Source organism: Sus scrofa, chromosome 6 (genome assembly GCF_054392235.1).
Source record: "Sus scrofa isolate SSC_HxYL_T2T_F1_AM1 chromosome 6, Sscrofa_HxYL_maternal_Yorkshire_Landrace_v2.0, whole genome shotgun sequence".
NCBI classification, from domain to species: Eukaryota; Metazoa; Chordata; class Mammalia; order Artiodactyla; family Suidae; genus Sus; species Sus scrofa.
In genome coordinates, this window is record NC_139388.1 from 33325616 (window position 1) to 33339931 (window position 14316).

Sequence of the window (14316 nt, forward strand, 5' to 3'; positions counted from 1 at the left end):
AAGAAGTGGAACACCTGGCTTCCCTGTGGCATTCTATGACCTTGAATAAGTATGTGGCTTCTCTGAGTCTTTTTCCTCCTAGAAACATAGTCATCCTGCCTACCATACAGAGTATGATCCTACAGTGCTTTGCAAACCAAAAGATAGTACAGTGTAGTATATCAAGTATCCTGTTAGCATTGTAGTGTAACTGTGGAGCGCCTAATAGTGTGCCAGGAGGGGGCGCTCTGGACTCAATGGCTGGAATATAAATTGTTCCACCAGCTCCTAGCTATCTGACCTCAGACAGCCACCACGTACCTCACTTTCTGCATCTGTAAAATGGAGACGATAATACCATATAGAGTGATTGTGAGGGTTAAAGAAGATGATAAATGTAAGATGAATAGAATAGCACTGGGCATGTAACACTTGCACAGCAAGTATTCATAACAGTCATTTTAGGTAGTAGTAATATTATTTGTAGTAGATCACCAGCCTTTCAGACTAATTTGTACCATACATAACAGTTTAATAATTGATCACTTCATATTATTTTTTAATGCTTTGGAGAAGGTATTTGAACAGGACACTTGCACACTTGGCTGGTAGAGAAATTATAGCCTTTTAAGTTTGTGCTTTTGAGTGAATCCCATCCATACAGTCTGAGGAGTTATCTAAATGCTGCCTGTTAACCCCTGAGCTGGGCTTTGCCTGACACCCCTAGGCTGGCTCATCCCCCTTGGCCTGGGTGGACCCTTTATCTTTCTGTTATCCTCTTCTCCTTGCCTTTATGGCCAGTAGATGACATAGCCTCTCACTGCCTCAATATCTTTCTGTTATCCTCTTCTCCTTGCCTTTATGGCCAGTAGATGACATAGCCTCTCACTGCCTCAAAGATGAGCTTACCCCACCACCTGAGAAAGAGACTCAGCTTCTTTTCCCCCCTGGAGGTTGTGAAATGAATGTTAAAGACATTATAGAAGTTCCCATCACGGCTCAGTGGAAACAAATCTGACTGGCATCCATGAGGATGCAGGTTCAATCCCAGGCCTCGCTCAGTAGAAGGATCCAACGTTGCCGTGAGCTTTGATGTAGGTTGCAGATGCAGTATGGATCTGGTGTTGCTGTTGCTGTGGCATAGGCCAGCAGCTGTAGCTCCAATTCAACCCCTAGACTGGGAACCTCCATATGCCAAGAGTGCAGCCCTAAAAAAACAAAAAGAAGAAAAGAAAAAAAAGACACTATAGTTTTCGAAAGAGTTTCCAAACTAGCATTTAATGTTCTGTTTCATGAAAGAAGACTGCAATTCTTAGCTCTTAGGATCCGATAGTAGGTTTTTCATTAACTCCCTGAAATGTATGTAATATTTCCTTGGATCTTACATAATTCTGAAGAAAGGATGGGAAAACCCTGTTCATTACCTTGAGGTTCTGTTTTTCCCTGGTTGGTAGATAATCACTCAAGTTATACTTACTTTGGTAGACTTGAGCTTCTTTCAAGGCTGCCTCGGATACCACCAGTCCCCCGGGGTATCCCAGGTCACTAGTGACTAAACAGCACTGGCCATGTCATCTGCTTCTCTGCGGCCAGCAAACTGGGTCACCACTATCCAGGTCTGAGGTGTAAAATTTTTTTTAAAAAATGTAACTGTAATGAACCCCTACTCTCTCATCACTGTTTCCCTAAAAATCTCAACACTCCACAGAGACACAAATATTCATGTCATTTTAGAGAAACACTGCAAGGGAGTGACTGACTCAGAGCCGATGACAGTTGCATGAGTGCCAGCCGTGCTCCTGTGACTGCCATGGCTGGGATGGGGCCCTCGCGGGAGAGAGAAGCCCTGTCCCACTTCTCTCTCTTGACAGTATCATTTCCTTAAGGAAAAAAAAGGAATTTACATTTTTCCACAGCAAAAGACAATTGTTATTCCAGTGAATGTTCTCACCTTTTCTAAATAGTCCAAGGTCACATTACGTAAAGTACCTCCCAGTTTATAAGAATTCATTTTCTCAGAAAGCAGCCCTCTTGAATATTGGTGATAACTTGTAGAGCCACCATTAGCGAAGCCTGGCCAATCTTCCCTCCCCATAAAATTATGTGCTTTGTATAGTTCCTTTGCATTCTACCCCCTTGCTATATTTGCAAATATACACGTGTCACTTTAAAAGGGAGTCAACACATTGAAATAGGAGTTTAAAAATTATTTGGAATGAAGTATTTCAGGAGTCCCCGCTGTAGTGCAGTGGGTTAAGCTTCCAACTGCTGCGCTCAGGTCACTGTGGAGGCACAGGTTCGATCCCCAGCCCAGCACAATGGGTTAAAGGATCCCACATTGCCATGCTGCAGCCAACGGCCACAGCTGTGGCTCTGATTCAATCCCTGGCCTGGGAACTTCCATATGCTGTGGGTGCAGCCGGCCATTTAAAAAGAAAAAGAAAAAATGAAGTATTTAAGAATAAGGAAAGAATAAAAAATGTTAAGTGACCTACAGAGTTCAGTTCCTTGTGGTTTCCCAAGTAACTGCAAGTGACGTTTGAGGTCTATATCGTGAGGCCCAGCACAAGACCTGCCTCCTCCAGTCAGCCATCCCCAAATGAGCCAGCCTTTAATGAGGACCTCTGTTTTGTAGTTCACATAATAATTCTACACATATTTATGTTCCCTACATAAGTATCAGGAGCTACACTGCTGAACAGAAGGATGTCTCTGCACCCCTGGAGCTTACATCCCACTGAGGGAGACAGACAACGAGTAAACACATAAACCAATTCCATTTTACAGTAGGTACTAGAAGAAAGCTGAACAAGAAAAAATAAGCAAAAGGAAAGCTAGAATAGAAAATTGCAGTGAAGGCAAACCTCAGGCGATGACAGGTAAGCTGGTTGAATCAAGTTATGAGCAGCCCTAGGAAGGTCGTTCCAGGCAGAGGCAATTCCAGGCAGGACGGAAGATGGAAAAGTGTGTTCTTAGGACCTGGCGGGGGAGACCTGCAGGAGGGAGAGGTGGGATGCAGAGGGGCAGCAGCCCGTGGGGCACTTTCTGTGGAGACCTCCATCCACCTGGATGCCAGGCATCCACCGTCTGTGTATGTCCAGGTCCACAGACTGTACGCCTCAGCACGTAAAGCAAGGTTCTGCCTCTGTGTCTCCGCAGGGCTAAAGGTAAGATAGATGTGCCTGTGTGTCTGTGTGAGTATATGTACAGTTTGGCCTAAGCCAAGCTGTAATTTTTTAGGTTTGTTTTTTTTTTTTTTTCTTTTTTTTTTTTTAGTTATTTTAATGTACCTTTCTCCTTTTGCAGCTCAACTTCAGTTTCTTAATTTTGGACATCTTATTTTGTTCTCTAAACAATTTAAAGCCAGAAATAAATTGTATCTTCTTGTGTTTCGCCCTGTTTCTGGGCATTAGAAGGGTTTCCCCCCACCCTTTTTTGCCAGAATTCTCATATATTCAGTGGAAATAATAGCCTGCATTTGTAAAGTGATATAGATATGATCCTTAGGGAGTTCACTTCATGACTCAGCAGTTAACAAACACGACTAGGATCCATGAGGATGCAGGTTCGATTCCTGACCTCGCTCAGTAGGTTAAGGTTCCAGCATTGCCATGAGCTGTGGTGTAGGCCACAGAGGTGGATCAGATCCTGTGTTGCTGTGGGTGGTGTAGGCCAGCAGCTGTAGCTCTGATTCAACCCCCAGCCTGGGAACTTACATATGCTGCAGGTACGGCCCTAAAAAGCAAAAAAAAAGATATGATCTTTAGATATGAAGACATTATATAAAGATAAAATTTATTATTATTACAGTCTGTGTAGCCTGTATTTTTTTCTGGAGGCCTTGTAGGTGTAATTGCATCAAAGATCACTTCCAATTCCTGTTCTTTTAAGTGTATTCATTTTAGGGCAGTTTCTTTCATCATTGTTCTTCTTGATTAATTGACTGATAGAGTCATTGTATAATTTGGGTGTCTCAGTTTTCAACTGAAGGAAGCCTTTCCCATGTCATTATTATCTCTCCCCTTAGAAATGTGGAACCTGAAGGAGCCCTACCTAGGTTAAAAATAGTCATAATAAAAGAGCAAATATTTACTCGATGCTTACTGAGTTCCAGGCACTGTTTCCATGTATCATCTCATTTGATCCTCACAAGAGCCTCTGAATTGTTCCTATTTTACAGATAGGGAAGCTGAGATCAGAGAGGTTAAGTGATTTGTACAGGGTCACATAGCTAATTGGTAGGAAGGCAGAAATTTGAACCCAGAATGGATGCCCTTAACCACTCCATCTTAATCCCTCTATTTTATGCATCATATAAAATATCCGTCTTATTCACGTGCAGCACAGGATCTGCACTCTTCCCAATTACACAAGTATTGTGTAAATAAGCATTACCTTTGGTTTCAACCTAAGGGATTTCTATTTTCTAATCAAAATGTATTGCTAGCTAAAAACAAGTACTTAGTTAAGGAATGAAATGTTGACTACTTATTTTTAGCAAATTATTTTAAAATGCTGTCATGTTTACCGGTAAGTGCTTGAAGGATTTTACTTGTGCATATTTTTCAAGGCATGATGTTCTCAGAGACTTAGATTTTTACCTAAGAATGTTATCTAAGAAGCAAGTTTCTTGTTTTGTTTCTGATTTGGGATGGATACATTTTGAAAATGGTTAAAATGGTAGTTTACAAGCATTCATGGTTTAAGCTATGCTGCCAAGACATATCAAAAGAGTACTTAACTGTAAATTCCTGTCATTTGGTCAATCCAAATGTGTTTGGCCTGAACACAAGCCACTAATTCAAATCAGTTCCATCATAACCCTACAATTATGTGTCTAAAAGTAAAATAAAACTTGGATGCTATGATTGTAAGTTAAAAGATTGCTGAAGTAATACAAACATTTCATATAGCTGTTGGGCAAAGCTGTAACATTTATCTAACATAATTCCGAATATATAGAACACAGTTGGAAAAATTGCTTAGTAGTCACTCCAAAGCTGTGCATTCATTTCTATAGAAAATGTTGCATTTAGGTGGAAAATGCTTCCCTAACCTCCATGGTCTTTTTTCACTTGATCCTTTTAGCCTTAGAAGTAGACGTGTCAAAATACGATCAGATAGTGCATAATAGAGTGAACATCTGGTTCTTCTCTTTGCCTAGTAATTTTCTCAGATTCTAGACTTAAATGGTAATCAGTGCTTAGAAAAGTGGATTAGTGTTCATGTGAAGGCTGAGTGTGCTATAATAATTCTAATAGTTCATATAATAACTTATCTAACCTAATATAATTTTCTTTTTATTGGAATAATTGGAAACTTGGAGATTTCACAGTTAGAGATAAAAACCCATTCGGGGGTTTTGTTCCGTGGTGATTTTTTTTTTCTCACTTTGTAGTGATGTTCTCTGTCCTTCCCCTTCTCAGCGTCCGCTTCACTGTGGTCAGTGACCCCCCAGAGGATGAGCAGGATCTGGAGTGTGAGGACATTGGCATGGCTAACATTGACCTCGCTGACATGTTCCGGGAAGGGAGCGACATCATCGAGCAAAATATTGACGGTACGGGTGGAAGTGTTGCTCAATCTGTACAACCAGCAATTGCTGAAATCCAAATTCTTTATTAAAACCTTTCTGCTGGCTTCAGAGATTTCGAGTCACACATTAGCTGAATCCTTTGCAACGCAAGCTGTCTTTTTGCAAAGCTGGAGTCCCCTCCCTACATCCCCCTCTGACCCTCCCCTTCTGCCTTCCCTTGAATCAACAGAAATTTAAAAATAATTTATTGCATTTCACAAGGAATTATTCATTGTGTGAGTATGGGGGGTTGTGTGTGTGGCAAAAATTCAGCCATTGGATTTTTCTAATGTTGTTTATGGAAGCCTCATGCTGTCAAGCCTTGCTTCAGCTAAGGCATGTTATTCTGAGTGATCATTATAGTGTCTTTTGCAAGGCTTCTCTTTAATTCAGTTTTACAGTTCAGCAGTACAGTCACTGCAAATAACTGAGTGGTTTTAGCCACTTGTTTCCCATTGGGATTCAGGGAGGAGTGAGGGATTCCTGATAAAAAGTGCTCTCCTAGGTTTTCACATCACCAGGTATGCGTCCCAGCAATGCCTGATTTCCACTCTTTATCCTTAAGTGCCATATCTAGAACATGCTGAAGGAGTTGTACTTTACGGAATCAAGACAAAAAAAAAAATCATAATCAGGGGTGGCCTAGGCTATACAGTAAGTGGAGAAATGAGACTGAGTTCTCCTCTCATTTGTTAAGTCAGCAGAGCCATCCACCACCGGGAAAATGTACACGGTTTGTTTACTCATTTATCCATGCATTAAATGAACACTTAATTGAACATCTCTTAAGTGCCAGGCACTCTGCTCTCACCGTAGTTGGGTAGTTGGCGTAGTTCAGATGTTAAGCTGCTTGTCAAGCTGGATATGTATCCAGTGCTCCAAGGTTAGGATCAAGCCAAATAACTAACCAAATTAGACCAAGGAACCAAATTAGGAACCTATTCTGGGAAATTTTATAAATGATACATATCACATACACAATCACAACTTTGGCAGGCGTAGAAGTAGAAGATGAGAGGATTAAAATATTAGCCTAAATCCTATTAAAGACACCCAGAACCAAGAGAGTCTGACAAAAATGATCAAAATGATCTATGCTTTATATTCTTAATCTTTTCTCCAGTCAGTCCTCTTTGGAAACCCATCTTCTCTTTCTGCAAGACCACATGGGACTACCCTGATTTGATATAAACAGCTCTTGTGGCCTTGTTCTGGGAAAGAATCAGAAAATTAAACACTGGTCCCATCAAGTGTTTTATGCTTTGCTCCATGCCAGATGTAGAAGTGAGATGTCCCAAAAAGAGGCAACTTGGCAGTGTGTTGGGGACCACTTGTGCCCCTGCAATCTTCTTGCTTGCTCATTTATCCACCTAAGTCATTGTATACTACATTTTATCTGAAGGTTTCCTTACAGATTTTCTTGGAATTAAACATACACACAGGCGTTCCCTCCATGGTGTAGTGGGTTAATAATCCAGCCGCAGCGGCTTGAGTTACTGCAGAGATGTGAGTTCGATCCCAGTGGGTTAAAGGATCCGGCATTGTCGCAGCTGTGGTATGGGTCACAGGTGTGGTTCAGATTCAGTCCCTGGATGAGAAACTTGCATATACTGCAAATGTAGCCAATAAGTAAATAAATACACACATACACACACACACACACACATTGAAAGTTCTAGGAAAATAAAGAAGACACTATATGGACTCATAAGTGCTATCAGACTTAACAAAGTCGAAAATTCTGGCCTTGAGTCACTAGTGGGTATCACCGTTCCCAGAGGGATGGGATCCCAGGTACTGAATCAGCGTCCCATTCGGCCCCCAACATAGTGCTCAGAGGATTATCAAGCAGTCGGCTTCGATACACAAGTTGTGCCCAGAAAAGCCCACAGACACTCAAAATTTTACATCTATTTTCCTGCAGCCTCATTCATAGACCCTCAAAGCTAATCCATAGACCTTAAAGTGTGGGTCTGCCAGTTTAACTTTTTCTAATTTCACATGTAATCTATTTTAAATGGAATGTTTTCCTTAGAAAGATAAATAATCATTCCCAATTACGATCATGTACCTTCTTTACAGGAGGTTGCCACTGTGCTATTTGTGTTTTTGTCTTTTAAGGCTGCACCCACGGCATATGGAGGTTCCCAATCGGAGCTGTAGCCGCTGGCCTACACCACAGCCACAGAAACTCGGGATCCGAGCCATGTCTGCCACCTACACCACAGCTCACATCAACGCCAGATCCTTAACCCACTGAGGGAGGCCAGGGATCGAATCTGCATCCTCATGGATGCTGGTAGGGTTCGTTAACCACTGAGCCATGATGGGAACTCCTGATATTTATTAATAATGCTGTTAGAACAAATTCTTCATTGTCCTATCTTGATCCCTTTGATCCCTTTTAGACTTTATTTCTTGCTAAGAAATTCTGATTCTGTGTGGCAACCATTATCCCGTAGCCTTTCCACTAGATAAACTTTTGGATTAGGTCATTAGTTTTAACTCTGCAGGCAGTATGTATACACACATGCAGTGCATCTACAATGTGTATCTTTATACACACACGGCAAGCTTTAGGTTTTAGATTTCTGAGATACCAGTGAATTTTGGACTTTTATAGAGCTGTTTTCATCCTTTTGACTACTGTTGCAGCTAGGCTATCTGAAGAAAAATCTGTTGAATGATATTAACACTTGTCTGCTCTTGTCTCCCTAGTTTTGGACACTCGAGCAGATGGTGGAAGTATTGGCAAGCTCAAGGTAACAGTCAGAGCACTCGATGCCCTACGGTCTGTCTACGAGCAATACAGAGATGACTTGGAGGCTTGAAAGAAACTGGTCCAGAGGCATCGCCTACTCCTGAGTAAATGCTCACATGAAAGCACTTAGACGAGATTTTTGTAATTACTCTGGTGTATATAATCTATAATTCATGGGGAGCTGGGAGGGGGGAGGCCTGAGTTTGAAGTGTTCAAGTTTTGTGTACTTTTTCATTTGTTTATTTTTCTAGTCCCTCCTTCCCAGGACTGCCGACCCTCAGGACTTAAGTTCTCCACAGTGGGCAGCACCTTCTCAATAATTTATACCTACATGATAGCATGAGAAAGTCTATTTGCATTTTCAACATTCTTATGAAGAACTGAAATGCAATTCCCATTTTTATTTTTAATAAGCAAAAAAGCATAAATCTTAGAAAACCGATGAAAAAGAAATACTTTTATGTTATCCCTAATTGTCCCCCTAAATGGAATGTCTGTGATTAGCCTCATTAAGAGTTTTATACTGTGAAGATTTTATTAGAAGCAATATATGAAAATTACTTGGATTAATGTGTTAATCTTCCTCTTTAAAATGCTAATATCCATTTTATGCACATTAAAGCTCAGTATGCATTTTCTTTGATGCGTGCCGTTTCCATCAATTAAATATAAAGAATGAGACTTGGCACCAACTTATTAAATTACTGCAAGTTTTTTTTTTGTTTGTTTTTCTTTCTTAAAAAGTACAGTTCTTATTTTTATTATTTTCATGTATTGGTAATGGCAACATAGGGTCCAGGAATGTGTGTATGTAAAGAAGAGATAGATATATACACATGAAACTTACAGTTTGAAAACCTAGCTTATGATGTAGAAAAAAAAAATTAAAAATAAGGCTCAAATTCTGATATGCTTCGTTAGACCTGAAAAGGAGTATCTTTTTATCATTTTTTAAAATTTACATCAAGCTTATACAATGCTAGGATGTATCTGGATAACCAGATCCTCGAAAAGCAGCTCAGAAAGTTAATTTTCTAGCTTTTTCTCAATCTCACTGAAGGATTTAATTGATATTTTTAATGGAGCTGTGAATCAATGCTGCAAAGGAATTGTCTCTAGAGGTCTAGGATATAATGCATTTCATTTTTTAATTTACTTTTTTATTTGTCATTTTCTTCAAAGGATTTTTATAGGCCGTAGGTTTTCGCTGTTTGCAAACAGGCTATGTTCCTTCTTAAGCATATGTAAAGTATTCAGGGAGATAAGTAATTTATTAAAATCTACCTAATTTGCCGTGATATATTAAATCTCTGCTTCAGTGATCACAGACCATTTCATTTAGAGAATTAGGCATTCTCTCTTTGTGTGATTAAAGCTCTGGAAAATGAGTTCTTTGCTCCTATTTGTGAACATTCAAAGCCTGCTAATGGCAAGAAGATGGAATAGATTATGAGACAATTCATTACAGTTCAACAGAAAAAAAAAAGCAGCTATAATGCAAAAATGCAAGTATGAATATCTGCATATAGTTTGAACCATCTGTGCTCTAATGGCTTCAATAATGACTCTCGTCTTTAGGAGACTTTGAAATGACATCCGTACAATATTAATTTGTTGATGTACATTGTGGAACCAGTAGAGTATGATCTGACCACAGAAATCTATAAATTCTCTCTCTACCATTGGGCCTCCCTGTCTGGGGCCTGCCATCTCCGAGAAGAATCTTGCTCTCGTCAAACTCTGCAAATCTTCACAGCAACTCATTCCTCTGGAACCTTCTAGAGACCGCAAACATCTGCAGACTAAACCTCTCCAATCCTAGTAAACAGCCACATGTTTGTTGTCACTTCAGCTGGCTCTGAGCTCATCTTTTTGGCCTCTCTTTCTAGCTTTCTTTGGCTTTGAGCAGTTACAGTGTCATTAAGGCCCGTAATATTCCCTGCAGTAATTTAAAACAGCCCGATTATACCCTGGGATTAACTGAGTGGTTTTTGAGACATTTATTGTGGTCTTCTCCCAGGAGGTTTGTGTTATTGTTTTAAAACGTTACATCCCAAACTTAATACCCTCTCTGCAGGGAGAAGACTGGATTGTGCTGACTTCTTATGATCTTTGAGTGGAAAGAGCAAGTTTTTATTAGAAAACTTCTGCGATCTAGTCAGTGGTGTAGCATGTACACCTCCGGTAACATTAGAGAATTAGCCATATTTCTGTCATGTTCATGTGGACCATAACAGGTTATTAAAGATTCCTTTTCTAGTTTTAAAATACTCGGCTTCAAGCTACATGAATTTTCACAAAACTAATTCTCATGAGTAGTTGAAGAGCTGCTGACACATTTTGAAGGGGATAAGCGGTGTTGGATGCTTCAGGTGGGTTTCGTGATCTGGTCTGAGAAGAGTTTTTCATTTTGTTTCATGATGACCTGAGCTCATTGACACGTTCACCCCCTTTTAGGATACAGAGCAATGGCTTTCTCTTGGCCATCCAAGCCTGATCCATTAAATATGGCTTAAGGGTGGAGGGGGCCTTGCCACACAACACCCCAGTTTAAGGTAATTGCTTATGTGAACATACAGCTGTTGGTGTAAACGTACACTCAGAACTTTGGGGGGCTGAAATGCTTTTAGTTTGGAAATATAAATAGAGATGTGATGTGGTATGTGGGAGAGTGTATTTTACATGTTTTTTGCCTACTGTAGTAGAAATGTTGAATTCCTAGCCACTGTCATGAGAAGCAGTTGACAAAAATAAGTTTTATGGTTTCCAGTGTGGTTTACGCAGAGAACATTTCTCTTCACTCTCAGTTTCAACATGTTTTCTAAATTATCATGGTTTATTGCCATTTAACTTAAATTAGTTTTTTTTTTAAGAATAAATAGAGAATATGTTTAATCAAATAAAGAACAGCCACGGTGAAATTCTGCTGTTCCTGCCATTCACTCGTTACCACAAAACACAAATAATTTCTGTGTATTATGGAGAAGTGTGGGCTGAGACGTAGTCATGTGACGGTGGAGGGTCAGCATGCCCCCACATTCCCACAACAAAACATAAATTATTTTCGTAATCTGACATCAAGAGCTGTGACAATGAAAACCACTTCTTACACATGTTCTAACAAGAATCTAATTAACATTTTTGTGGATATGGAAAATAACTTTTTTTTTTCAGCCAACCTGGCCCTACTGCTGAATTGAGAATGATTTCCTTATGCTCCTGATAGCAACATGTGAATCGTGTCTGTGAACAAATATACGAATAAAATGTCATCTTTGGGTAGTACAGAGCAACCAAGAGAGAGCTTTGGGGGTATAAACATTCTCAAGCGGCTGACAGTACCAGGATGATCGTTCATCCCCAACTATGAGAGCCCATTTGAATAAGTCACTCATGCCTGAAGGCCTCTGCCCACCTTAACAAAGGAAAGCTACACCCATGATTTATTAGAGATTGCACAACCTGCCTAATTAGATCCATGAATGGGAGCAAATGCAGCTTTACATCCCCTTTGTTCTGAACAAAAACAACCCCCAGGTCAACCAGAAAGAGAGCAAATATCAAAGCCGTAGAAACAAGTGTTTTGAAAACTGGAAATACAGAATTAGAAACATCCCCTCATCCTAATCTCTTTGATCTTGCAAGATAGACATCTCACTTCCATTTCAAAGTGCCACCGGTGGACCGCGTCTTCCAGTCTGACCTCCTGGAGAAGTGGGCCCGTGTTCCCGGGATCATTGCACCTTTTGTTCTTGCCCTTTCATTTTCCATATAACATTGACTAATGTATGTAAACCATGTTTCTCCTTCAGTTTTTCTAAAGTAAAATCTGGTTCCCTCCCACTTAGAACATGGCCTCTCTTCTGTGGTGGATGCCTTTGGGCTTTTCTCTGCTTTTCGCCCTTTCTCACTCTTTGTGGAGATTCGCCTTTCTCATCCCTGTTAACAGCGTCACCTCCCTCCTCCCTGAATATCATCCATTTGCTTTTAAACTCAAATGTACCTCTTGATCTTTACATTTCTATCATCTGTTCTCTTCATATCTATGTTCATCTGTGGCGTCTCCTCCCACCTGTCTATCCCCTTACTCATTTTCACTTAATTGAAGCACTTTTTTTTTTTTTCCTTTCTCTTTCCTTGGTGCTACAACCACTTCTTCAAATGCCAGCATTTCTGACAATTCCAGTGCCCTTCCCCAACATTCATTTGTGTTAAGACCTAATTTAATATGACAGGGGCACCCTTTGTCAGCCATTATGAACCTAAAGAAACAGCAAGCTAATTTTTGTGTCTTTACTTCTTGTACTTTTTTACAGTGAAGTAACAGAGGCTGACACTCCAAAAGCTCTCAGGAATCACGGGTAAGGAGCTGAAGCATAAGGAGTTTTTAAGAAATCTTAAGGAAATGTGTCGTTAAAATCAAGCTATATTTGATGTAAATGTGTTTTGTCATAATTACATGTCATCATTAACAAAAGAGAAAATAAGAGAAGTTTTGGAAGAAAACTTAAGAGTCTACAATACAGCTTAGGGTTTGGGGAGCCTTTTTGTTTGTTTGTTTGTTTGTTTTTGTTTTTTAGGGCCGCACCCACGGCATATGGATGGAGGTTCCCAGGCTGGGGGTCGAATCGGAGCTACAGCTGCCAACCTACAGCACAGCTCACAGCAACACGGGATCAAACCCGCCACCTCATGGTTCCTAGTAGAATTCCTTTCCATTGCGCCACCACAGGAACTCCTGGGGAAACTTAATTAACCAAGAGAAGAAAGACAAGTTGTAAAACAAGAAATAGATGTGTTGAATATGTAACAGGGTAACAGTTTCAATATCAGGCCAAATAAAATCCAAGGTGAAAAACAAGAGACAGAGATTTTATACTGGTAAAGGGAACAAAAGGTCAAAGATGTAGTGAACTTTGGAGTTCCCGTCATGGCTCAGTGGTTAACAAATCCGACTAGGAACTATGAGGTTGCGGGTTTGATCCCTGGCCTTGCTCAGTGGGTTAAGGATCCGGCGTTGCCGCGAGCTGTGGTGTGGTCACAGACACGGCTCAGATCTAGCATTGCTGTGGCTCTGGTGTAGGCTGGTGGCTACACCTCCAATGAGACCCCCAGCCTGGGAACCTCCATATGCCACGGGATCGGCCTTAGAAAAGACAAAAAAAAAAAGATGTGGTAAACTTGAAGATATGTATACCTAACAGTATAGCCTCACAATTCATGAAGTAACAACTAATGGCACTATTGTGACTATATGGATTTTAGTAGAATTTAATTGTCCGAGAGTGATAGATCAAAAAATAGGAAGAAGTCTAGAAGATTTGCTTGTTTTGATTACTAAACTCAAATGAGTACAGAACACATGTAGAACCTTCAAAGAAAAATTAACCATGTACTCAGCCACAACAGGCGTGTCAATTTCCAAAGAATCAAGATCTTATAGATATGTTCTCTGAGCAAAACGTAGTGAAATCAGAAATCAATAGTAAAGGCTAGCTGAAAAATAATTGTATCTAAACGTTAAAAACATGTGTTTTTATTGTTCTGGGTTCTAGTAGGACAAAAAATGGCCCACTCCTACAACTTAATAGGACAAGAAATAACCCACTCCTACAACTGGAGACAAAAAATTCTACAAACTTCACTTTAGGTAAAAGTGGGAAAAATAAATAGACATCAGCTCAGAAGCCCACACCAGAGAGTGAGCAAGACAAGGGCTAAGCACAAGGGAGGAGCCTGTGGCAGGATTCTAGTGGTGGTAGAACACAGATAATATCAACTAAGGTTCTACCAAAAGGAGAAAGTACCCCCCGAGTGAGGAAATACCGAGAATGGGTCTGAGGCCTGGTGATCAGAGTATCGGCTACTAGGGAAGTGAAAGGAAGGTGTTTGGAAATAACATAGGACCAGAGGTAGCAGCCTAGGAAAGACACTTTCTTCTGGAAGAAAAAGGCACATTTTGGAAGGAGGAGGTCTCCCTTGAAGGTATAGTAGTGAAATG

General features: G+C 40.3%; 1 protein-coding gene across 9 annotated transcripts in view; it reads left to right on the plus strand.

Moving 5' to 3' along the window:
* The window catches only part of RPGRIP1L (RPGRIP1 like), a 343331-nt gene that overhangs the window by 84990 nt on the left and 244025 nt on the right, over window positions 1-14316 (plus strand). For 8 of the 9 annotated variants that reach the window (XR_014805895.1, XR_014805896.1, XM_084960288.1 and 5 more), the window contains 2 exons: window positions 5406-5539; window positions 8273-9030. The exons of the other annotated variant lie outside the window; for it this stretch is intronic. Coding sequence is in view for 6 of the 8 variants with exons in the window: in XM_084960288.1 (XP_084816414.1) it covers window positions 5406-5539; window positions 8273-8385 (247 nt within the window). In the remaining 2 variants the exon portion in view is untranslated. Of the gene's footprint in view, window positions 1-5405; window positions 5540-8272; window positions 9031-14316 lie in introns of those variants that run through there. 9 annotated transcript variants of the gene reach the window in all.